We start from the raw sequence: 27,083 nt of genomic DNA on the forward strand, positions 1-27,083 counted from the left end.
ATGTATTAGGGGTCCACCTATTTCCTTAATAAATTTGAGGGTCCTGTGCGATTAGCAACCTCCTTGCGTTTACCTGAGTTGAACACTGGCCTGTTGGCGGAGCATACCTTGTTTGTTTTCACACTGCTTTTGCTCCAGAACTGAGTGCTAATTAATTACCACTTTATCAGCACTGATAAAGCCCCCCCCCCTGATTGTCAGCATTAGCTTTGTTCCCTAGCCAGCACACTTCTACATGGTGGCAGGCTGGGGTGGGTGCTGAGAGGCTGTAGATGTTTAACAAGTAGGGTGCGATCTTATCTGGATTTGCACCTCCCAAAATGAGGCCACACCTAGCACTAACAGAGGAGCCAGGGGGAGAGGCAGCAGAGGCATGCTGAGAGGAAGCACTGTGAGAGGGAGAGGCAGCAGTGTGCCAGGCACCATGGCCACAGCAAGGCCTTTGCCAGCCCGGACCCCAGAGGAGATGCCACAGCAGGAGGAGGTATAGGACCCTCTTGCATCCCCATCCCATCCACTAACACAGGACCGGTTCACCACTCCGAGGAGGAGCTGCAGAAGGGCCACATCTCTGAGGTCGACTGGCCTGAGGTGGAGGAAGATGGAGGTGAGGAGGAGGGTGAGACTGCCCTGGAGGAGGAGGGGGACATGGCCACAGAGGAGGTGGAGGAGGATGCAGAAAGTGGACACACCCAAAGTGGCCAGAAGGTGCGGTTCTCATTTGATGAAAATGCCACACTAGTCCATGCTATGATCCCTGTATATGACTGGCTGCTGGGCAAACATAATAACTGAACCACTGCGCAGCGGAAGAGGGCCATGTGGGACTCCATTACAGGGGCCGTAAACGCAGTCAGCAGCCACAAACTCATAGTGAGAAATGTGAAGAAAAGATTTAATGATATTAAAAGGCAAATAAAGACCAAAATGGCTACCCGGAGTGGAGGAGAAAGCCCCAAACCTGTGTCCTACACCTCATACAAGAAGAAGTTTAAGCGCATAATCCCATGAGGTCCTTCCTGGGCTCCATGTGGCGGACACAGATAGGCCACCAACGCCACCCCAAGCTGGAAAGTGTGCCCACATTTCATGTACATCATACATTGCAATGTTTTATAACTGTAATGCTCTCTTGTAATGATAGCATAACAAAAGTGCTGCTGTGGAACTACATATCCCAGCAAGGTTAACCTAGATAAATGTCATGGTCATAGATTGAAATTGTTGGTGATGCTGGGCCATGTAGTTCCACACCTGGTGGTTTAGGACAAATGTATATCATATGTTGTTACAGGTTTACATGGCTGTGGGCCCAAACATAGGTGTCATGTTGTCATAGCTGAAATGCCTCCATACAGCATAATTCCAGGCATTTTTGAGTGATAAACAATTGAAAAAAAATGTTTTTATATTAAATTTAATATAGCAAATTAATGTATATAAATTATTGGTTAATATCATCCATGTGTGTCTCAGGGATTATTTGAAAAAAAACAAAAAACATTCATGCTGGTAATAAATGCTGTCCATGCAAGGTCTCTAACACCTGCCCATCATTTTCTTTGCAGATCAGCCATCCTGAAGTGCTACCGCACCACAGCGATCCAGACAAATTGGTCCTGATGCAGAGGCTGCAGGTAATCAAAAAGAATGTGACAGCATTACACATACAGTACACACACCCATGTTACTTGCACAATAGCCTACATTACATTCATCTCCTGCTGCTACATACCAATGGAAATGAATGTAATGAGAAGCAGCCATTATTATTATCAATGTTTTCATAAAGTCACGGGGTACATGTGTAAGTGCACAATACCCATTGTGATGTGACATAACCAACAAGACACCTTAGTAACATATAAGGACACATATACTGCACTCTTACGGTTGAATACTTACCAAATGTTTTGTTTCCACAGGATCATCACAACTACTGCAGCAATCCACACAATCAGTGGAAATAATAGATGCAGATATGGACATCATACTCCAGCCCGTACAATCATTTTCACCTGATGAAGAAACCAATGCTACATCAATGACTGAAAAGGCAACAACTGTAGTGACACCCCACCAACCATCACCCACCCAATCACCCCACACACCAACCACCCCTGAACAGATTGCACACATTTAAAAGTAAGTAAATTGAATTTATGTCAATGCAAAGCCATTAAATTGGCAATATTCAAGGCTACATTAGAAACTTGTTTCAACAAGTTAAAAAAATGACCAGCAGTGTCCGTGTTGCTGTGGGGGCACAAGTCAGGATGGCTACCACCCTGGACACACGTATATGTCAGAAATGACTCAGCCTCTCAGCCAAATGTCAGCGCCGCTGGCTATGAGCTGACGCCCGGCACGCGCCTTCCCGCTCACGCACTCACCCGCCCACTGTAGTGCACTATGCCGCAGCATGCGCTCGTTGTTCAGTGCTGCGGCACTGTACACTAGAAATAAGCGCGGCTGCCCATAAGAAAAATGGGAGCTTGTGAAAAGGAGGGCTGATGCGCATGCCCAGCAGCTGCCCCTACTCCCAAGGTCCTTAGCGGAGTCAGTTTGACTCCAAGCACTACAGTCACGCGGCTCACCACCATACACTCTTCCTCCCAGTACCACTTCAACAGAAAACTACATGGGTGGACTGTGACGCAGTACAGATCAATTTTTATAGTGAGTAAACTCAGCATCCATGTATATTTTAACTATTTAAAACAAACATTTGCATGTTCTTTTACTAAAGGGCACCCTGGTGGCTAAACATTATGGGCCTGGTTTATGCTTAACATCCATATGCATGTGTGCTGGGAAATCGGCGTGCGGGTGGGGGGGGGGGGGGGGGGCAACAAAAATCTTGTCTAGGGCATCAAATTGGATAAGGCAGGCTCTGAAGCCTGGACAATCATCACTACTTTTGCTGGGTGGTAAAGCAGTATACCAGATGATCCATTCAGACACCTGAAACGACTTTTCATCACCCCAAAGGTGCGTTCCACAACATTGCGGGTGGCAACGTGTGCCTCATTATAGCGGTGCCGTGCAGGGCCTTCCGGGGAACGCAGAGGTGTCATGAGCCACGGAAGACACCCATATCCTGAGTCACCTTTACAGAAAAGATGAGGTCAGTGCAGTATATGGTAACATATGTGCATTGGTGTTACATGAGTAAGTGGAACAACACCAATATGCAAAAAAAACTGGTAAAGGAGAGGGACATATCAGAGGGGAGTACACACTACAGTGCCACTTTAGATGTAAAACAATAGGCACATTAGTACAGGGTACACTTGCTGTTGCTAATTACTGGTTGAAGCAACAGGCAGAGCTATATTTTAGCCAGACTGACTGCATATTTAAATGGTAATAAGGATTTAATGGAGTTGTGGGTATAGTTTACATACTATTTGGACACTCCACAGGAGTGAAGTAATTTCTTAGTATCTTAATTTACACATTGTAACACTATACATAAAGGGCAAACATTTGTATATGGCAAAATATACTTACCAAGTAGCCAGCCCTCTGGCATTTGTTGGTCCTGGAATCGGCCCCAGAGGACTGAGTTCCGCAGAAAATAGGCGTCATGGCAGTTCCCTGGGTAGCCTGCAACCACACTGAGAATTTTCAGGGTAGCATCACATACCGAAAAAAATTAAGAGATATATCCCTCAGAGAGCGCATTAGATAAGTAATTGATAATTTATAATAAATAAAGATCAGAATAATTAAAAATAAAGATAAATATAAATACAACACCACAGTTCATAAAGGACAGAGATAAAAATACATATACAAATAATTAAAAACAACCACTATTTCCACCAGAAGTAAGCAATCGATCCTCATTCAGTTAATTGATAATGGCTTAATATTCCCTTATATTTTCGGCTGGCCAGCACTTAAATTGATATTTAATAATATGGGAAAAGGTGCCTTGTGTATGTAGAAAAAAAGGGGAAACAATGTCATCCAATGTTATGGGACATCAAAAACCACCAGATTGTTAGATTCCAATTATTATGTCAGGGGTCACTCACAAATAGCTGGTACTGAGGTTGTTACCGTTAATACATATAAGCCGCTGTCTTCCGCAGACGCTCTAATTAATTAGATTGTTATTCATTTCTAAATTGTCTTATTTTTGCGCCTGATTTGCTTTTATTATAGCATCACATACCATCTGCACGTTCAGAGAGTGCCGCCCACGCCTATTGACATAGACGTGTCCCCTCACGTGTGGTACCCAACGTGGGTGCAATCTATGGCTCCCAGCACGTTTGAAAATGATGAGAGCCGATAGAAAGCCACCTTAAGGTCCTGCCACTTAGACTCACAACGTGGGAATCTGATGTATGTGCGCCACAACTTCTTAAAGGCAAGTAACACTTGAGTAAAATGCTTAAAGAAAGTGGCTTGTGAGACCCCCAATGACCATGAGGTCACAGACTGAGTGAGGCCTGTGGCCAAGAAGTAGAGGGCACACATTAATTTCTGCAGCCCAGACACTGCATAGTTGGCACCCTCGTAAGGGTCTAAATCCGTAAGGGTCTAAATCCTCTCTCAACTGCTCATACTGTATAAGTCCAACAGGTTATTGCGGTTCAGGCTAAACATCCTCACGACCTGTCAATCAGAGAGGGAGTCCTCGTACAGCCTAGCACGATACCTACGTAAAGCATGCAGTACTCGGGGTACCTGGAACTGGCGCGCAGCTTCATGCCTCCTCCTGCGCAGCTCCTCCAAACGGTCAAAATCACAAAGAGCCAACTCCACATCACTCTGCACAATCTCCATCTCTCAAACCCTCACAGGTGTCCTTAATAATGTTGGGGTATATGTAGGGCAGTTTATGAATAGCAATGAGGACACCTGTGAGAAAATTAACCATTTCTGCACTTGACCAAAGTTGCTTCTGGGCCAAATCGCCCATCAGAACCTGGTCTGAAAAATGTGCGATTTTTAGACACCTCACAAATGCGAATTCCGTTTGCGCATGCCATTAAATAAGTGATTTGTATACTTTAGAATGGGAAAACATCTGGATGCGATAAAAATGCGAATCACCAGCCATAATTAGGGCACCCTTAGTATATTTGGATAGCAAGGCATCAATTTTTCTAAAGAATTGGGCTTGATTATGGTTTGGGGTGTATACATTAACCAGGGTACATAAGGTGTTGTTAATCTTCCCAACTAATATAAGCCATCTACCTTCGTTGTCTGCATGAATGTACTTCAAATGTTAGATGAGAGGATAAGAGGATTGACACCCCACTTATTTTCTGGTTGGCATCACAAGCATGAAAAGTTAGGGGGAAAGTTTTAGATTTCAACTCTGGGTGGAGTGATTTCTTGAAGTGTGTTTCCTGTAAATATCCAAGGTCACTTCTGGAATGTTTAAGAGACATATAAAGTTTAGAGCATTTGGAGGATACATTCTGTGAATAAATTCTAAAAGCCATGGCAATGGAGACAGAGAGACACCTCTGGTCCTCCCAATGGAGTACATACCAGTGAAAGAGAGTACAGTGAGAAACATGCAAAATAAAGAAACAACCAAAACATCATAGGATAATATAAATGACCCTTTGAAAAAGTAAAATAAAAACAAATAATAAAAGGGAAAATTGCTGGTCAAGGGGAACTAAGAAAAAGTCACTAGGTGACAAAATCTGGGCACAGACATAAAACCCATTAAGGGGGGGGGGGGGGGCATGGCCAGAAAACCCATTTCTGGCATGAGTCCAACAACACATATTACAGTTTAAAAAAAAAAAGATTCATACTGGGAAATTCTTCATTCCTATCACTGCATATAGCAACTATCTAAACTATCTATAGCAGGCATGTCCAAAGTCAGGCCCGGGGGCCAAATGCGGCCCGTGCTGTCATTTCAAGTGGCCCACAGCCTCCAGCTGGAAGCGGGCAGAGCATCAGATGTGGGAAGCACAGCACAGGACACTAAAGGTGGGGCCCCGGCGAGCGCCTTTACCTTGCTGTCTGCTGCAGTGAGGAGGTGCCGGCCGCCACAGTCAGAACTGTTTGGTGTCCTACCGCTGCTGCAATCGTATATCACCCCAATCACAGTGACAGCAGTGTTTGGGGAGGGGGGCAGCAAGGGGGAAGCTTGCTCCCGTAACATGCAGTGTGGAGGAGGGCGGCAACGGGGGCCCAACCATCTCCAGTCCTTGCAGTTCCTGCTTTGCCTCTCTGTCCTCTGGCTCACACAAGGGGCTGGGTAACATACAGAGAAGGGAGGGGGCAGGCAGGGGGACATACAGTCAATGAGGGCAGAGTGGGGGACATACAGTGAAGGAGGGTCAGGCTAGGGGACATACAGTGAATGGAGGCAGTGATGGCCATTCAGAAAAGGGGGAGCAGGGCTGGGGGACATACAGTGAATGGGGGCAGAGTGGGGTACATAGTGAATGGGGGTCATACAGTAAATGGGAGTCATACAGTGAAGGAGGGTCAGGCTTGGGGACATACAATGAATGGAGGCACTGATGGACATTAAGAGAAGGGGGCAGGCTGGGGGACAGAGTGAATGGGTGCAGAGTGGGGAACATACAGTGAAGGAGGGGCAGGCTGGGGGACATAGAGTGAATGGGGGCAGAGTGGATGACCATTCTGAAGTGATTAAAGATTCAGAGAATGTCAGGCTGAATGGTCGGCCCCCACACATTTACACTTCACCAAATCTGGCCCTCATCGCAAAAAGTTTGGACACCTCTGATCTATAGGGTTGGGAACAGGAGAAGGGATATCACCATCTAAGAAAAAAAGCCATTAGAGAGAAATCAACATAGCATAGAGCAAGACTGGACATTATAGATCAGCAGTAAAAAAATAAAAAGTAATCTGTTGATCTGTAAATCAACTAATGCTTAACAGGATAACATAGTAACAGTAGAGTCTAATGCAACAATGATATAAAAAGCATCAGCAAAGTATTATAGAAAACAAACCAAGGTACCACCATGTTGTTAAAGAAAATAGTCTGCAGTGTATAGGACCAGATAATCAAAACACATAGAAAAGTTCAGGGTGGGGGCTCAGAAGATGCAGACTTTCTTGCAGAAGGTACTTTTGACTTATCTTGGTTCAGCAATCTTCGAGGAGTGCCAGGAGTGGGGCAGAGGGTTGGGGACGTTGTTTACTAGAAGACACATCTGCAGTCAGGGAAGGCATAGACAGTCCCATGTAGGTCAGAAGGCTCTGAGCTTCCTCCAATGATTTAGCAGTATGGAATAGATTCTGATACCAAATCAAAATGCAGAATGGGAAGCCCCACCTATAACATATATTTTTTTCTCTTGGAAGGGTCGTCACAGGTATAAAGTCCTTCCGCTTAAGCAATGTGGTAGGGGCAATATCTTGATAAATTTGGATGCGAATGACCTTGGAATGCCACTGATGTAAGTTGCACAAAGAATATTTTCTTCAGACGTGAAATAGTGACAGTGCAAAATCACATCCCTAGGCTGGGAAGAGTCCTGTGAACAAGGAAAGAGAGCTCTATGTGCTCGGTCCAGGAATATGTGATCTTTGGAAGTAGTGGAAGAAAGATATGAAAAAAGATTCTTAAGATAATTGTCCAAATTGATCATATCGATCTCTTTAGGGATGCCTCTTATGAGGAGATTAAGACGTGCTCTATTTTCTTGGTCCTCTTGATGGTTGAGTAGGAGCTGGACCTCTTGCTTCAAAGTTTGTAGATCGGTATTAAAGTCACGTTGTGTCGAAATTACATCATCTACCTTAGACTCCAGTTGGTGGATCCTGTCACCAAGATCATTAAGCTTGGTCTTGAGGGAACTGACTGATTCATGTACATACGTCAGACTGTGCAGCCTGGACAGAGTGCCGAGTCTCCTGTACCACCTTAAATAAAGAGCTGAGATCTTTTCTAATGAGGGGAGTGATCAGAGTCATCCAAGTCTGAATTCTCTTGTTGTGAGACAGATGTGTCGCTCAGAAATCCTACCCTGCTGGGTCTCCCACACAGTTGTAAAACTGGCACAGTGCCAGGAAAGGGCTTATTAAACGGCGTCAGGGTAAAAGCTCTATGGAAGCACTTCCACCCCACTCGGCAACAAGGCCACACCCTCACTGACCCAGTTTTGACCTCAACCTCCAAGTGTTTGCATGTCCCTGTGCACTGTCCTACTTCTGCCATTTTACCATTGATAATCCAGCATCCTTGGTTCAAGCACTGTAACGGATTATCCATTTTGCTGGATTATAAATTTTCAGGAAAGTACAGCTTTCTATCCCACCCTCACTACCTAAACCCTAATCTGCCACAGCCTGACCTCCTCCTACAGCCTAACCCATCCCTCCAAACAGCCTTTCCTACAGCACCTAAACCTTTCACAGCCTGACTACCCCCTGCAGCCTAACTCCACCCCACGGACTAACTGGGCTCTCTCGCAGCCTAACTGAACCCAGCTTCCATAGGCTTCCAAAGGGGTGCTTAATAATATGTGGTGTATCTGTATTGTTAAGACTCTGCTCTGTCAAATTTCCTGGCAGAATCCATTCCCTGTCAGCAGGTGCCACCAGGCTTCCCATGTTGTTAGCTGCAGGTTTGGTTCTTAACAGAGGTGTTGTTATTGTGACTTTGGCATGTGTCCATGTGTCAGGTAATTGACTGATCAATTGTCAACTAGGATTTCACTTGATGCCTGGATATTTTAAGTCATTGCTGGTCATTGTTCCTGCCTGTCAAGCTAAATAAATTCTTTCTGGACTTATGTTTTCAAGAGTTTCTATAATTTACCTTGCCAAGAATTCTGGAATCTTGTTCTGGTATATTTGTCCCTACAAACAGAGGAACTTCTGATACTCACTGGGTTCATTTTTTTTATCCGGGACTTCCTTTTGGCTGCCATTGTGTTACCACTCTTGAGTTACTGCCTGCTTGTTGTTTGCTAACCTGGGAATTTGTTTATCCATTTTGCTGAATACAGTTATTTTCTGCAGGTTCTCACATACCAACAAATGTTAGGCACAAGTGTCTTTAGACCTTGGGGAGTGCGGTATCATAGGCCATCGTAAAGAGAAGTAAGTGCGTACAGAGAAGTAAGCCCACTATCATTAGTCATTGTAAAAAGAAGTAAGTGCGCAAAGATAAGTACTGTAAGTGCACTATCACTGGTTATCATAAAGAGAAGTGCATAAAGAGAAGTACTGTAAGTGCACTATCACTATGTCAGCCGCACAGAGCAGCAGCAGCAGCTCCCTTTGCCGCTCACTGTAGACGTCGAGCGCACTTCTGCGTCGCTGCATTCCTGGTAACCAGGGGATGCAGGGCTCTTCAGCCCGGCAGTGTCCGGATGCCCCGCATCACTTCCGCCAGTCCCGGCCACGTCACTTCCGGCCAGCGGTGTTCAACCCAATCCCAGCAATCTGCCCAGCGCTTGCTGGGGGACGCCGGACAGCACGCTCTACACCACCAGGTCTCAATCAGGACAGGGGGGCTGGTGCACAGGGCTGAGTGGTCAGCACACCCCTTTTAAGGGATGTGGTCCTGCTCAGCCACAAGTTCTTGGAATATTTATTGGCCAAGAAATACTAGCCCACCAACCGCGTCAAGGTAACCTCATAAATTATCTGGTGGGTCCCTTATATTAAGTTTGAACCCAGGGCACAGCACCCCAAAAAAGCCAGCGAATGTCAGTCACCTCAGGGCAGCACACATGTTAAATACTAGAAGTACTGGAAATACTAGAAAGTATAATAGGGATGGATTTGGGGCGTGGCTCCCCTTGGGTTGGCATGGCTGAGTTGCCTTGGGGTGGCACACCATAATATTTATTTAGCACTATTTATTTATTTTTCCCCTAATTATACTTTCTAGTATTTTCACTTTTGTAACACTTTTAAACCCCTAGCTATTGCTTCTTTCTTGCTAACTCACTAATACCTTAGCAACTCACTTGTGTGCTGCACCGAGGCAACTGGCTTTTGCTGGCTTTTATTTTGGGTGCTGCACCCCGGGTTCGAACTTAGTATTAGGGACCTACCCAGAGGCATAGCAAACCCGGAGCCGGCGGAGCACACGCTCCGTTAGCAGGAAGCTAGCCTGGCGCCGGAGCGTTGCCCTGCCCGCTCCCCCACGAGAGACGTGCTGCTGCTATGTAAAATTCACAACACGTCTCCCGCACGCTGGACCGCTAGCCAATGGGCGCTTGCGGTCCAGAAGCCAATCAACTGGTGGCTGCTGGACCGCGAGCGCCTATTGGCTAGCGGTCCAGCGGGAGATATGAATTTTACATAGCAGCACTGCAGTTTCTCCCGGACACAGCGGGGAGCCAGGAGGAGGGGAGGGGTGGACGCGACGCAGCGCAGCACAGCAGGGGGAGGGGTGAGGTAAGGTGCACCCTCCCACCCTGCTGCATCCACCCTGCATCACCCGCGCACCCACCCACCCTGCTGCACAAACCCACCCACCCTGCTGCAACCACCCACCCAGCTGCACAAACCCACCCTGCTGCACAAACCCACCCACTCTGCTGCAAGCAGCCACCCACCCACCCACCCTGCTGCACAAACCCAACCACCCACCCACCCTGCTGCAAGCAGCCACCCACCCTGCTGCACAAACTCACCCACCCTGCTGCAAGCACCCACCCACCCTGCGGCACCAACCCACCAACCCGCCCACCCTGCTGCACCCACCCACCCTGTTGCACCCACCCACCCTGCTGCACTAACCCACCCACCCTGCTGCAAGCTCACACCCACCCACCCTGCTGCACCCACCAACCATCCCACCCTGCTGCACCACTCACCCTGCGGCACCAACCAACCCTCCCACCCTGCTGCACCCACCCACCGACCCTACCACCCTGCTGCACCCATCCTCCCACCTTGATGCACAGCGGCCGGGAGCGGGCCGCTGCACAGTTCTGCACCCCTGGGCAACAAGCAAATTCAGTCCCCCTTGGCATCAAGCATGAAGCCCCATGAAGCCCCTTGGGCATTGCAGAGTGTTATATAGTATGTCGTGGGCATTGCGTAGTGTTATATAGTATGTCATGGGCATTGCAGAGTGTTATATAGGCAACTGGCTTTTGCTGGCTTTTATTTTGGGTGCTGCACCCCGGGTTCGAACTTAGTATTAGGGACCTACCCAGAGGCATAGCAAACCCGGAGCCGGCGGAGCACACGCTCCGTTAGCAGGAAGCTAGCCTGGCGCCGGAGCGTTGCCCTGCCCGCTCCCCCACGAGAGACGTGCTGCTGCTATGTAAAATTCACAACACGTCTCCCGCACGCTGGACCGCTAGCCAATGGGCGCTTGCGGTCCAGAAGCCAATCAACTGGTGGCTGCTGGACCGCGAGCGCCTATTGGCTAGCGGTCCAGCGGGAGATATGAATTTTACATAGCAGCACTGCAGTTTCTCCCGGACACAGCGGGGAGCCAGGAGGAGGGGAGGGGTGGACGCGACGCAGCGCAGCACAGCAGGGGGAGGGGTGAGGTAAGGTGCACCCTCCCACCCTGCTGCATCCACCCTGCATCACCCGCGCACCCACCCACCCTGCTGCACAAACCCACCCACCCTGCTGCAACCACCCACCCAGCTGCACAAACCCACCCTGCTGCACAAACCCACCCACTCTGCTGCAAGCAGCCACCCACCCTGCTGCACAAACCCAACCACCCACCCACCCTGCTGCAAGCAGCCACCCACCCTGCTGCACAAACTCACCCACCCTGCTGCAAGCACCCACCCACCCTGCGGCACCAACCCACCAACCCGCCCACCCTGCTGCACCCACCCACCCTGTTGCACCCACCCACCCTGCTGCACTAACCCACCCACCCTGCTGCAAGCTCACACCCACCCACCCTGCTGCACCCACCAACCATCCCACCCTGCTGCACCACTCACCCTGCGGCACCAACCAACCCTCCCACCCTGCTGCACCCACCCACCGACCCTACCACCCTGCTGCACCCATCCTCCCACCTTGATGCACAGCGGCCGGGAGCGGGCCGCTGCACAGTTCTGCACCCCTGGGCAACAAGCAAATTCAGTCCCCCTTGGCATCAAGCATGAAGCCCCATGAAGCCCCTTGGGCATTGCAGAGTGTTATATAGTATGTCGTGGGCATTGCGTAGTGTTATATAGTATGTCATGGGCATTGCAGAGTGTTATATAGTATGTCATGGGCATTGCCGAGTGTTATGTAGTATGTCATGGGCATTGCGGAGTGTTATCTAGTATGTCATGGGCATTGCGGTGTGTTATATAGTATGTCATGGGCATTGCGGAGTGTAATATAGTATGTCATGGGCATTGCGGAGTGTTATATAGTATGTCATGGGCATCAGGTGTGGGCTTATGTGTAATTGGAATTACAAAGTTCACTAAAATGTGCAATGGGCATTACGGTGTGTGGTATAATGTTGGTCCGTGCCAACTTTTCACTGCGCAGGAGCCTCACCTATGACATATTGGGGGGGAGGGCGCGAAACATGCCCTTGCTCCGGGCGCCGTGGCACCTAACTACACCACTGGACCTACCAGAATATTTATGAGGTTACCTTGACGCAGTTGGTGGGCTAGTATTTCTTGGCCAACAAATATTCCAAGAACCTCAATTTATTGCTCTATAGCCCTTATTCAGATCTGATTGCAGTACAAATTTATTCTCAAAATGGGCAGAACCATGTGCACTGCAGGTGGGGCAGATTTAACATGTGCAGAGAGAGTTACATTTGGGTGGGGTGTGTTGAAACTGAAATCTAAATTACAGTGTAAAACTAAAGCAGCAAGTATTTACCCTGCACAGAAACAAAATAACTCACACAAATCTCTATACATATTACATCTGCCCCACCTGCAGTGCACATGGTTTTAGCCATTTTGAGAACAAATTTGTACTGCAATCAGATCTGAATAAGGGCCTATATGAGATAGCAGCAGGGGTGGATTGGCCCACCGGGAATCCGGGCCATTTCCCAGTGGGCCGGCCCAAAACTCATTAAAAAGGGTTTGGCCGCGCTCCACCCTGGGCTGGCTGGGCCGCAGGCAGCGTCCACAGCACTTTGCCCAAAATCCAAAATGGCCATGGGAGGGCTGCTGCGCATGCGTGCACAGCACCTCCCAGGCTCCCAGCTCCACCTCTGCCCTGCCTCCACCCCCCCCCCCCCCTTGGGGTGCTTTATATAAGGGTGGCCATACATCAGAAATATATTGTGCCCAATCATACAATCTCAATTGATTGTAAGATGGATTGTATGCAGATTGTGTGCACATCTTGTGTACACAATCATACAATCAATCAGCAGATGGATTGTATGAGTGATTGAATGATGGATTGTGAGTAGATTGTGTGTCCAAAAACCACCAAGGACTGCCAGGGATTTCAAGGGAAATTGTACACAATCATGAGCGCAATCGATCTTAAGATCGATCTTTCTGATGTATGGCCAGCTTAAGGCCGCCACTCCCCGGGCGCGCATTACATACACCCGCCACCCCCCCACGCGCGCATTGCATACACACACACACCCCCGCTCCTGGGCTGGATTCGAGTCCCAATCTGCCCCTGGATAGCAGAGCTTAATTTTATAGAGTGTGCATCAGGCACCGCATGTATTTCTTTGCAGAACTACAGCTCCCAGCATGATAGCACCTCATGATACAGTACATGTAAGGGTGTAAGGGTGTATATAAGGGTGTGCATGAAAAAAGTTTAGACCTGAAACAATCTATTAATTGTGGCACTGTCTTGAGCTGAATCAGCCCCCAAATACCTGGAATCCAGCAGAAGTTTTGTGTTTTATTTCTGCAGCTCAGAACTTTCTGAATAATGCATTTCCAAACAAGAGATCTTAAAATAAATAAGTCTTCCTAGTTTAATAATTTAATATGCTTTTCACATAAGGCACAAATGTATGCAGAACTGTACTATTACAAAGTAAAATAATGAAATGCCCGGAAATCTTACTGATGACGGGCAAAACCAGTTAACAAGATTCTATATCGAAACTAAGCTTTAAAATTATACTAAGATTATTCATTCTGCATTTATTTCTTTCTTCTGCTGCTTGAAAATGATAGACGTTAAGCTTATAATGCTTAATAGAAGTGTTGACTGATGGCAGCCTGCTGTTTTACAGTACAATCTGTCTAGGGTATTAAAGCACAAGGCTTGATTCAATCTGTACAGTGCATATTAAAAATGGAAGTCATTACAGAGATTGCTTAAGAATTGTGAGAATGATCCAAGTACAAATTTTACCTCACGAAGAACTGCAAATTAAAGCTATTTCTCGCAAATCTGAAAGCACCCTAGACTTTGCCATGACCTACATGAATAACTGTATTTTTAAAAAAATGACTTCAATAACCTTAGACACTATTGTATGGCATTTTTACCCTGCTTTTGATCTGAAAGATATTATCAAGAAGAAGGTGATTCTTTGTATAGGGGTAATCTACACACCACCAGGGCAGGAAGAGGAACTTGAACTTGACAAGAGCCTATTACAGGACATGAATAAAATGGAATTCAAAGAAGAGTTAATAATCATGGGAGACTTAAATCTTCCTGATGTAAACTGGGAGCTGCAAGGAGCATCCCTCCAGCAATTGGTGAGGGAGCCCACTCGTAAGGACACAATATTAGACTTAATACTTACAAATGGGGACAGAATATCTGATGTAAATGTGGGGCAAAACCTGGGATCCAGTGACCATCAAGCAGTATGGTTCAGAATAAAGACAGAGACCGACTCATCGCACACAAAAAAGGTGTTCAATTTTAGGAAGGCTGATTCTGTAGAGATGGGAAACTCTATAAGGGATTCTTTGGCAGAGTTGAGAAACTTGGAAGGAGTGCAGGAGAAGTGGGAAAAATTGCAAAAGTGCAATACTGAAAGCAACAAAACTTTGTCAAAAGAGTTAGGAAAAACACAAGGAAAAGGAAGCCAGTGTGGTTTGCGAAAGACGTAGCAAGTAATGTGAAAGCAAAAAAGTTGCCCTTTAAGAAATAAGCAAATGCTGAATAATGAAGACTAAGATGTGTATCTTGTTAGACAGAAGGAAGCTAAGAAGGTAATCATATGTGCAAAAGCACAGGCTGAGGAGAAAATGGCCCAGTCAGTTTGTAAAGACTACAGATAGAGAGTGGAAGTCTTCTTAACAGAGACAATGTAATAGCAGATCATAACAATTATTTCTGCTCAGTATTCACTGCTGAAAGAGAGGGGAAGGTGCCACAGCTAAATTGCAAGTATAGTCAGAAAAATTAAGGGGAAACAAGTACATTTACAGAGGAGTACATTTAAAAGTCCTAACAGAACTCTCAAAACTAAAAAAGGATAAATCAATGGGGCCAGATGGGATACATCCAAGGATACTAAAAGAGCTTAAAGGGGAGCTGGTAAAACCAATAACAGAATTATTCAACCAGTCACTAGCTATTGGAGTAATCCCAGAGGACTGGTAAATAGAAAATGTAGTCCCACTGCACAAAAGTGGAAGCAAGCAAGAGGTTAGCAACTACCGACCAGTGAGCCTTACATCAGTAGTAGGGAAATTGATGGAAACACTCTTAATCAGTAGTAGGTAAATTGATGGAAACACTCTTAAAACAAAGAGTTGTAGAATATCTAAAAATCAGCAATTTACAGGATCCTAAACAGAATGAGTTTACTGGGGGAAGATCATGTCAAACAAATCTTATTGACTTTTTTGACTGGGTGACTAAAGTAATAGATCAAGGTGGGCTGTAGATGTAGCTTATATAAACTTTAGTAAGGCTTTTGACACTGTCCCACATCGCAGACTGTTAAATAAACTTGAAAGCTTGGGATTGGATTCTAAGGGAGATATTCAATCACCGGCGAGCATCTCCCCTTGGGGAGATGCCCGCCGGGCCCCATTCAATGCTGTCTTCCCCGACAAGCTGTCGGGCTCGTTCTGCTGATAATGGCCATAAAGTGACGAGCTGCCAGCTGCAGCTCGCCTCTTCCCGGCCACTCCCCCTTCTCGCTCCCCAGCAGGCGGGACATTGAATCCTGCCTGCATGTTCTCGGTCAAGCTGACCGAGAACGGGACTGGGTCACAGCGATCGAGCAAGCTCGACTGCCGTGACCCCCACATTGAATACCCCCCTTAGATGGAGAACCCCTGGGATCTGTACTTGGACCAATGCTTTTTAATATCTTTATTAGTGATATTGCAAATGGAATTGAGGGTAAAATGTGCCTTTTTGCAGATGACACAAAGGTATGCAACAGGATAGACACACCAGGAGGGGTAAAACAAATGATTGATGATCTAGGTAGATAAGAGAATGGCAACTATATTAATGCCAAAAATCATTCACTTGGGTCTCAAAAATCCAAACACTAAATATAGTAAAATTGCACTATAATGAAAACTACTGAGGAGGAGAGGGTTCTAGGTGTCACTATTTCAGACGACTTAAAGGCAGGCAGGCAATGTAACAAAGCAATGAAGAAGGCAAGGCAGATGCTTGGTTGTATAGGGAGAGGAATCAGCAGTAGAAAGAAAGAAGTAATAATGCCACTGTATAGGTCATTGGTACGACCTCATCTAGAGTACAGTTCTGGAGGGCATATCTTCAGAAGGACATAAATACATTAGAGATTGTACAAAATAAAATGGTGCATGTCCTACATCACAAAAATTACCAGGAAATAATAAAATATCTTAATATGTATAGTTTAGAGCAGAGAAGGGAAATGGGGGACATGATAGAAACTTTCAAATATATCAAGGGTTTTAACAAGGTACAGGTGGGAGACATTCTTCACAGAAAGAGGAGCAACAGAACACGAGGACATGCACTGAAACTAGAGGGAGGAAGATTCAGGGGAAATTTGAAGGAAAATTACTTCACAAAAAGAGTAGTGGATATGTGGAATAGCCTCACACATGCACAAACAAAGAAGGTAGAAGACTAGCTTTCAAAGCTTTTGTTTCGAGCAGGCTTATATTACTCATGAGATAAGTCTCTAAATAAACACATTAATATGCCTATCATGTAATAGTTGAGGGAAATGAGTTGCTGAGTATTGAAGGGATCCTTAAAGACAGAAGACAGTGCTCAACAGTACCAATAGAAAAACAGGTTGAGCATTCCTTATCCAAATAGCCATTATTTAATTATTCCAAAAACCATAATGTACTTTTTTTTTTTTTACTGGGTATATCTGTAACTGGCACTACTGAGAACATGATATGTAACTGGAACTAAATATGTACAAGAAAATGATTGCTTGGCATTCAAATTCAAAGCCTGAGATACGACACAACCTTTGTTTCATGTTTTAAAACCTTGTTTCATGCACAAATAAAATATATTTGTGTGTACAGATGGAGTACTTCTTGTTAGGTGGGGACCTGGCGCTAGTATCACCATGTGCCAGGTACGACATCTGCCCGGAATGCGACCATCCAGGAAGTTCCAGAGGCACGCTTACAGCACAGCCCAGCTCTGCTCTACTGCACCCCGGCACTGACTGCACCGACCCAGCAAGCCTGAACCGAGATACACCCAGAAACGGTGCCATGTCGGGCTGGATGAGAGAGACTCCATCTGTATTTCATGTGATGGATGTATTTAAACAATATAACTGCAAGATACCTCATTCAGATATAAAAATAATCCAAAATACGGAATAATCCGTTATCCAAAATGTTTCTGGTCCCAAGCATTGTTTCTATTGTGAGTTCCAGGATGCTTAAGTTGCTACATTCGACACTTCAGACTTATTGACACAAAGAACAAGGGCCTTATTCTGGTTCACTCCTTCTGGCAAATTCCTTCTTAGATGGACAAAACCATGTGCACTGCAGGGGGGCAGATGTAAAATGTGCAGAGAGAATTAGATTTGGGTGAGTTATTTTGTTTCTGTTTCTGTGGGTAAATACTGGCTGCTTTATTTTTACAGTGCAATATAGATCTCACTTTGAAGTAAAACCCCACCCAAATCTAACTCTCTCTGCACAAGTAACATCTGCCCACCTGCAGTGCACATGGTTTTGTCCATCTAAGAAGGAATTTTTCAGAAGGAGTGAACCAGAATAAGACCCCAAGCCTCATACTGAGCTTGGTGTGCTGCAACAATTGAGAGGCCTGGAACAGATCCTGCATGCTGAGTGAAGGATTGATGGAAATACCAACTGGTTCCCGTGGTGATTAACCACTTAAGTGGTATGCCCGGAGATTTTCCGGGCTCAGCTGCGCTGCCACAGCTGGCTGTCCCGGAAAATTTCCGGGCATACCACTACTGAAGGTGCGCGCTAGTGGTGTCTCCATCGGAGCACCACTGGCGCACTTCCTTAGGGGTCCCCCCCTCAGTCAGCCCCTCCCCACCCCTCTTGTTGCCCCCCCCCCCCCCCGGGTCCCTCTGCTCCGGCGTACACGGCGATCGTACGCCGGAGCTTCCCTGGCGCCAGCCGCCAATCATCTGACCTGTAGTGACGTCGGCGGCAGGCTCGGGGGGACTCGGGACAGTTCAGTAACCCGAGTCCTCCCGAGCCGCGAACATCCCCCAGCCTGCCGCCGACGTCACTGCAGAATGTGACAGGCGATGCGGCTGAGAGGGGTGAGAGGCAGAGCGGCTGCAGGGAAGCTCCGGCGTAATAATGCCGGAGCAAAGGGGAGGGGGGGGGACGCCTTCCAGCTGTCTGTGGTGGGTTTTGCAGGGGCAGGATAAACCTGCCCTGGTAGGTTTGTCCTGCCCCAGCAAAACCCACCACTCAAGGGGTTAATGGAATGGAGAAATGGAGACTGGTCTGTGTAAATTTTACTGTTGCAGTAAGCAATTTATCCGAGAGACATGGTAAATGTACAAACAAAAGCATTAACACATAGCACTTTAAGAGAGAACACATTTCCAAATAGAGACAAAACTAGGCTTGCCTACCATCCCGCATTTAGCGGAAGGCCAGGCCCGGCGACAGGGGGGGTGTAGGGGGACAACTGTGACGGGCCTCATGATTCTGAGGGGACCCAGAGGCAGACAGGGGTTTAGGGAGGGGAGGGTGGCTCTGGAAGTAGTTTATACTCACCGCTAGGGCTGGCTGGACAATAAAGCTCCTTCTCCACAGCCCCCACTAGTTCTCATCTTATTCCAGGTCAAAGAAATCAATTACCGATTGTCATGTGCATGAAAGCAGCACAACATCGGCTCTATGATTGTTGGCTCTGGCCTGTATGGAGGAGAGGCTGATATACAGCACTCTGCACTTTCCGGAGCTCTCAGGCTGATGAAGCCTGGAATCAGTACTGCCAGCAAACTGCAGGATTGTCTGACCATCACATCTTGCAGCAGGTACACCTGCCTTTCTCTCCGATACCTGCCCCCTCTATCTGTTCCTCTGTGTCCCCTTCCCTCTGAGCCATGCCCCCTCTCTCTGACCCTCCATGCACACTTCTCTCTGAGCCTTGCCCCATACCCCCTCTCTCTGATCCTCCATGGCCCCTTTTGTCTGCCCCATGCCCCCCCTCTCTCTGATCCTCCATGCACACTTCCCTCTGAGCCTTGCCCCATGCCCCCTCTCTCTGATCCTTCATGGTCCCTTCTGTCTCACGGCAGCCCCACTCTCTCAGATCCTCCATGCACACTTCTCTCTGAGCCCTGCCCCATGCCCCCTCTTTCTGATCCTCCATGGCCCCTTCTGTCTCACCCCTGCCCCAATCTCTCTGATCCTCAATGTCCCCTTCTCTATGAATTCTGCCCCATCTCCCTCTGATCCTCCATGCCTCTTTCTCTCTAAGCCCTGCCCCGTGTCCCCAGAGGTGAGGCTGTCTGCGCTGGGGGCAGCCATTATATGGTCCTTCTTGCCACCAATACTCCCACCCTGCGCCCCTGCTCCACACCACTACTAGCTTGAGGGGTTGGTGGCCCCCAAAATATTAATATATGTTCCCCCAAGATTTCTGTTGCCGGCCCTGCAGGAGGCTCCCGATTTTTACAGAAGCCTCCCGCTGCCCCGCATACCCCCCCTTTCCTCCTGGTTTGGGACCCCTCCACAGCACGCGTCTGGAAATGGTGGGGTCGGGGCTCGCAGCCAGAGGCGGAGCTGCTGTAACCTGTAACACTGCAGCTGACAGGAAATCACTGTGTGTGACTGGGCATCAGCAGGAGCAGAGATGAGAGAGCTAACAGCCAGAGCTATGCTGCTTCCCAGAGGCTGGCCCCGCCCACCACACTGACTGAGCTCCGTGAGGCCAGCTCTCCCTGCTCTTCCTGCTTCTGACTGAGCCTGCGGTGAGCTGCCTCCCCACCACACTGCCGGGTCCCTGCACCTTCCAGGCTGGAGCAACACAGCCAGGTGAGTGCTGTGTATACTGGGGGAGTGGGGTGTGTATATAATGTGGGGGTGTATATAATGTGGGGGAGTGGGGTGTGTATATAATGTGGGGGTGTATATAATGTGGGAGAGTGGGGTGTGTATATAATGTGGGTGGGTGTATATAATGTGGGAGGTGTATATAATGTGGGGGAGTGGGGTGTGTTTATAATGTGGGGGGTGTATATAATGTGGGAGGTGTATATAATGTGGGGGAGTGGGGTGTGTATATAATGTGGGGGGTGTATATAATGTGGGGGAGTGGGGTGTGTATATAATGTGGGGGTGTATATAATGTGGGGGAGTGGGGTGTGTATATAATGTGGGGGTGTATATAATGTGGGAGAGTGGGGTGTGTATATAATGTGGGTGGGTGTATATAATGTGGGAGGTGTATATAATGTGGGGGAGTGGGGTGTGTTTATAATGTGGGGGGTGTATATAATGTGGGAGGTGTATATAATGTGGGGGAGTGGGGTGTGTATATAATGTGGGGGGTGTATATAATGTGGGGGAGTGGGTGTGTATATAATGTGGGGGTGTGTATATAATGTGGGAGATGGGTACTCTTTACCTAGAACGGCGCCCGCGATTACAATCGCGGGCGTCGGGGGTAAAAAATCGCGGGCATCGCGGGTACATAAAAAACGGGTGCGACGCGATGCCCGTGATTTTCCCATAGGGATCAATGTTAAAAGTCAGATTGGACGCGATTTTAGCGTTAAATGCCTCAATGCCCGCGATTTTTACATAGGAAACAATGTTAAATGGGCCACAGAGCCCTAATAGTCCCCCTGAAGTCTTAAATGGCCCCCACAATTTTTAACGCCACCCCACGATCAACGTCAACCCGAAGCGTGGCGAGCGCCGGCGGTACGCGTCCTCCGACCTTTTCATACCCCCACTATCCACGACGGCGTGGAGTTGAGAATAGAATAGTGTGGCGAGCGCAGCGAGCCACCGAGCCCGAAGCATAGCGAATGCAGCGAGCCCCGCGAGGGGACGCGGATACCTTCACAGTTATACGCGTCCCCTCGCGGGCTTCACAGGTGTCCGTGGCGACGCGGACACCTGTGAAGCCCGCGAGGGGACGCGTTTACCTGTGAAGGTATCCGCGTCCCCTTGCTGCGCTCGCCACACTATTCTATTCTCAACTCCACGCCGACGTGGATAGTGGGGGTATGAAAAGGTCGGAGGACGCGTACCGCCGCCCCTCGCGGGCTCGCTGCGCTCGCCACGCTTCGGGTTAACGTTGATCGTGGGGTGCCGTTAAAAATTGTGGGGGCCATTTCACACTTCAGGGGGACTATTAGGGCTCTGTGGCCCATTTAACATTGTTTCCTATGGAAAAATCGCGGGCATTGAGGCATTGAACACTAAAATCGCGTCCAATCTGATTTTTAACATTGGTCCCTATGGGAAATCGCGGCCATCGCGGGCATCGCATCGCACCCGTTTTTTAGTGCATTCGATGGTCGCGATGGGCGCCCTTCTAGGTAAAGAGTACCGGGAGATGTATATAATGTGGGGGAGTGGGGTGTGTATATAATGTGGGGGGTGAAAATAATGTGGGAGGGAGGTTGTATATAATGTGGGAGTTGTATATAATGTGGGGGAGGGGGTTGTATATAATGTGGGAGGTGTATCTAATGTGGGGGTGTATATAATGTGGAGGAGTGGCAGCAGTCACAGTGAAGTATCAGCGGGAAACTCCAAGCTGGACCCAACAGTGGGGATCCTGACAGCTGCAAAGTGCAGTAATATTAGAATGCGGGTATGTGCCATGCATGTGGGGGAGATGAGTTTCTATACAGTCCACAGTTTTTTTGTTTTTTTTTGTATATGCTTTTATGCAGTGGGATGGGGGAGGAGTGTATTTACAATTGTAAGTTAATCCCAGATGCTGCCTGTTATGGAGTTTTGTGCTCCCCATCGCAGGCAAAAACTGGGATGAACTGGCACTTGTGAAGACACCCCCGCATAGCAGAATTCCCTGTGTCAGAACATGAATTTCGGTTCATTCCCTGTGTCAGAATGTGATTTTTTTGCTCATTCCGTGTGTCAAAATGTGAATTTTGTGGCACATTCCCTGTGTGTCACAATGTAAATTTCAGCTCATTCGCTGTGTCAGAATGTGAATTTCGGCTCATTCTGTATGTCAGAATGTGATTTTCGGTTCATTCAGTGTGTCAGAATGTGAATTTCGTCATTCTGTGAGTCAAAATGTGATTATTTTGTTTGCTCTTTCCGTGTGTCAGAATGTGAATTTCAGTCACATTCCCTGTGTGTCAGAATGTGAATTTTGGGCTCATTTCCTGTGTCAGAATGTGAATTTTGGCTCATTCCCTGTGTCAGAATGTGAATTTTGGCCACATTCCTTGTGTCAGAGTTTTCTTCTGCCACTGCAGGTCACACCCCTCAATGGCAATAGTTACGCCCACAGGGGAAGTTAGACACACCCTCTGGGCAGAGCAGGACACACCCTCTCGGTGGCACGGCGCATTCTTCTAGCAGCTAAAATCTCCCTGAAACCAGTTTTCAAAAGTAGGCAAGTATGGACAAAACACAATAGAAAAAACAAACAACTGTAATAAATTGTATTGCAAAATAGAGCTTATTGTAGGAGTTAATGTAGAAATACCCTGTAAAAACTTACAAATAATAAAACTTCATACAAACAGCAGGGACTCAAATACCTGAACTACCCATTCAGGCCCACACAACACAATATCAGGAAAATAACAGCAACAATGTGACAAATGTAAACCCAGCTATAGAGCGCTTGCTGTAATCAATACACTATTGAATTAAAATGGTATGTAAACAATAAATATACCATATATACTTGAGTAAGTCGACCTGAATATAAGCCGAGGCACCTAATTTTATCACAAAAAACCTGGGAAAACTTATTGAATCGAGTATAAGCATACGGTGGGATATGCAGCAGCTACTGGTAAATTTCCCTGTATAATAATACCAGGACACCACAGGCTGCCCCCCCCTGCATAATAGCAGGACACCAAAGATGGCTCCCCCTGCACAGGACACCACAGGCTTCTCCCCCTCCACAGGACACCACAGGCTTCTCCCCCTCCACAGGACACCACAGGCTGCTCTCCCTGCACAGGAGGCTTCTCCCCCTGCACAGGACACCACTGGCTGATCCCCTGTGACACCACAGGCTGATCCCCCTGCACAAGACACCACAGGCTACTCCCCCTGCACAGGAGGCTTCTCCCCCTGCACAGGACACCACTGGCTGCTTCTCCTGCACAGGACACCACAGGCTGATCCCCCTGCACAAGACACCACAGGCTGCCCCCCCTGCAAAGGAGACTGCTCCCCCTGCACAGGACACCACTGGCTGCTCCCCCTGCACAGAAGGCTTCTCCCCCTGCACAGGACACCACTGGCTGCTCCCCGTGCACAGGACACCACTTGCTGATTGGCTCCACGGGGGTGAGGGGGTATGCGCCAGCCACCACTGACCTGGTCCTGCATCCAGCCACCCGCCGATGAGTTGCTACACGGCGCTTCACGGCTCCACTTTGAACATAGGCGCGGCTACAGCAACATGGCCGCCGGCCTCCTGCACTGAGGACATGTCTAGTGCAGGAGGCCGGCGGTCATATTGCCGTAGCCGAGCATATGTTCAAAGCCACTGACTCAAGTATAAGCCTAGGGAGGCTTTTTTAGCAAAAAAAAAAGGCTGAAAACCTTGGCTTATACTCAAGTATATATGGTACTTGTTAATAGACACAGGTAAATAAGTACCACAATAATAATTGATAACATTCTCAATCAGTTAAAAAGTCCCAATTTGTTCCCAATCCTGGACTAGGGCCTCATTCTAAGTGTCCATCAGTTATTATCCATATACATACTACCAACGTATTTATCGAAATATAATATAAACCATGACAATCTCTCAGTTAATTCTGTCAGATGTCAGCAAGTGCAAAGTCCTCTGTACTAAGCTGAAATGGTGGTAGGTTTAGGATACGATGGAGTCAAACAGCGTAGTCCAGTTAGTGCCCAGGTTATTAACCCTTCAGTGGTGAGGTTTTTTTTTTGAGAGCGCTCCCCACTGGGTGAGTTTTTTATGGGGAGCACTCCCTTAAAAAAAAAACACCACTACCTCCCTGGGTCCGGGCAGCGCCGCTGAACTGTCAATCAGCGGCTGCCGGACCTGCGCCCCCCACGCCGTGTACCTATCCCCGGCAGCCGGCTTGTCATAAGCCTGTGCCGGGGACTTCAATAAGAAACCCGGAGGGGAGGGGGAGGAGGAGGCGGTGCCGCAGAGGGGAGGGAGCCGAGATCAGTGAGTGAACTTAGCAGCGCTGCCCGGCTCAAAACAGTGGCAATCCCGAGAATTTTCCGGGATTGCCACTGAAGGGGTTAAGGGAGTCCCAGTGACACAGTTCTAGAGCTCAACTCGTTTTGGGCCACAAACACCCAGATTCCTCAGTTAAAAGTGACTTTTTCATTGATTAAGTATGGTATCAATTATTATTGTGGTACTAATTTACCTGTGCCTATTAATAAGTATTATCATTATATTTATAATTATTTTTAATATACCGGTTCCGTTTTCTATGCAACATTGTAATGCTTGCAGCAAGCGCTAGTTTGCTTATTATTGCATACAGAAGTCGTCAGATGGTAGATGATGTCCCTGAAGTCAGCAGGTCAGTGGAGCAATGGTATCCTTCGGATTTTTCAAACACAGCCTATTACATGGCAGGTAGGAACTGATTGGCTGGCTGTTTATCACTCTCCATTTTATTACTTTTGAAGCTTAGAGAATCTGGCCCTGTGGCTGCATATGCCCATAGCCTACTGTAGCCTTTCTGAGGTAAAATGTCTCTTTTCTGTCTGTGGCTGTGTAAATATAGCGGACTTTAGCTCTCTGAGGTAAAACGTTCTTTTCTGAGGTAAAATGTCTTTAACATGTATACATCTGTGTAGGTAATTATAAGAACACCTCTTTCCTGCGCTGGTACAGGTATGCAGAGGCGGATTGGCCCACTGGGAGACTGGGCCATTTCCCGGTGGGCCGGTCCAGATTTCCCTCTGGCTGGGCCACCGACCGTGCTTCCAGGGCTGCCACTGGCGTCACCCTATATATGCGGTAGAGGAAAGAGAAGCACTTTCTCTACTGCATATATAGGGTACAACAGTCACGGCCATATTTGTTTTGGGCTCTGCTGCACATTGTGACCAGGCTGCGGGCGCTGGTCCCTGCAGGTGGACGCACCTGAAGCCTGCTGGTGCGTAGCAGCCCCCCCCTCCCCCGGCCATAGCATTAGCAGCACCCCCCCCCCCCATTCCCAGGACGGATTTCAATCCCAATCCGGCCCTGCAGGTATGCATGTACTTTGGGGCTGGACTCACCACACCTCTCCTTTTATCATTTACAGTCCGACTGGTCACAGCGAAAACTTGAGAGGGATTCCCAGCAACTGATGAGCCATTTCTGCATACCCCCAGAAAGTATAAGCATCCTCTGTGCTCCCACTATCTGCCACACTTTCTCCCTGGACTTCTCCTCACAGACTGCACTGACCAACTGTTGCTCACTCTCCTTCTGACACTGGTCATGTGACTTGCTACTGACTTTCTGTGCAGCTGCCGGGGCTGCTGGGAATTATTCACCACTGTAAACAAATTCACTATAGCATACTTCATCATGACACACAATACATTGTATAGCAGGTTATTACATATGTGCAGAGGGAGTTATCGCTAAAGGTGCCCATACACTAGTAAGATTTATCTTCAGATCTGGCTGGTTGGAACAAAAACATGGTTATGTATGAGTGACAGTTGTCAGTTTTCCAGCATTTCCAAGCAAATGGCCAACTGTCATTTGCTCTCATCCATAACCATGTTTTTGTTCCAACCAGCCAGATCTGAAGATAAATCTGCGTGTGTATGGCCACCTTAACTCTCTATGCACGTTACATCTGGTAAACCACCGACCAATCAGCTCTTACCTGTCATTTTTCAAACCCAACCTGCAGAGGCGGGCTGGGCAGGGGGGCAGGGTGCCATGTGCCCCCTGGGCCACTCAATTGTTTTCTGTGGGGGCCGCCATTGTTCTGAGGCTGCTGCTGCAGCAAGGCTGACCAGTTTCCGACTGGTCTCCATAAACATGGCCGCCGGCCTCCTGCACTGAGGACATGTCTAGTGCAGGAGGCCACTACAGATTCTCTGTTTGTTCCACCTACTTCCTCATGCTGCAGCCTGCTGCTGCCTCACTTGTCTGGCATCAAGGTAAGGGACTGTACAGGCTGAGCAGCCTGTGGGGTTTAGTATTATACAGGGGGAGCAGCCTGTGGGGGTCCAGTTATTATTCTAAGGGGGAGCAGCCTGTGGGGGTCCAGTTAATATTATAAGGGGGAGCAGCTTGTGGGGGTCCCATTATTATTATTATACAAGGGGAGCAGCCTGTGGGGGTCCCCTTATTATTAATATTATACAGGGGGAGCAGCCTGTGGGGTCATGTTATAGAGGGGGAGCAGCCTGTTGTGTCCTGTTATTATAAAGGGGGAGCAGCCTGTGATGTATTTTTATTATACAGGGGGAGCAGCCTTTGGGGGTCCTGTTATTATTATAAAGGGGGAGCAGCCTGTGGTGGTCCCATTATTATTATACAGGGGGAGCAGCCTGTGGTGGTCCCATTATTATTATACAGGGGAGCAGCCTATGGGGGTCCCATTATTATTA

The 27,083-nt window shown here is 47.8% G+C and overlaps 1 protein-coding gene and 1 long non-coding RNA gene across 4 annotated transcripts; one reads left to right on the top strand and one right to left on the bottom strand.

Moving 5' to 3' along the window:
* Positions 1–1,336: 1,336 nt before the first annotated feature.
* On the bottom strand, positions 1,337–25,934 carry LOC146026662 (uncharacterized). Of its 3 annotated transcripts, XR_014454514.1 has the most exons (5): positions 25,749–25,934; positions 5,218–5,394; positions 3,514–3,620; positions 1,906–2,018; positions 1,337–1,631 (listed from the first exon to the last, which is right to left on the bottom strand). XR_014454514.1 is itself a non-coding variant. In XM_083157507.1 (4 exons), exons 1-4 carry the CDS (start codon positions 25,766–25,768, stop codon positions 1,587–1,589), a joined length of 285 nt encoding a protein of 94 aa, XP_083013633.1. In that variant the 5' UTR covers positions 25,769–25,934; the 3' UTR covers positions 1,337–1,586. The 3 variants fall into 3 exon arrangements, 2 of the variants coding, with proteins under 2 accessions (XP_083013633.1, XP_083013624.1); XM_083157507.1 differs by lacking the exon at positions 5,218–5,394; XM_083157498.1 differs by lacking the exon at positions 25,749–25,934 and having other exon boundaries at positions 5,218–5,550.
* On the top strand, positions 1,566–3,214 carry LOC146026677 (uncharacterized). The gene is made up of 3 exons (XR_014454515.1): positions 1,566–1,637; positions 1,926–2,145; positions 2,992–3,214. It is a non-coding gene; the product is annotated as an uncharacterized LOC146026677 (long non-coding RNA).
* Positions 25,935–27,083: the final 1,149 nt, after the last annotated feature.

Source organism: Crinia signifera, chromosome 1 (assembly GCF_055691185.1).
Source record: "Crinia signifera chromosome 1, ASM5569118v1, whole genome shotgun sequence".
Lineage (NCBI taxonomy): Eukaryota > Metazoa > Chordata > Amphibia > Anura > Myobatrachidae > Crinia > Crinia signifera.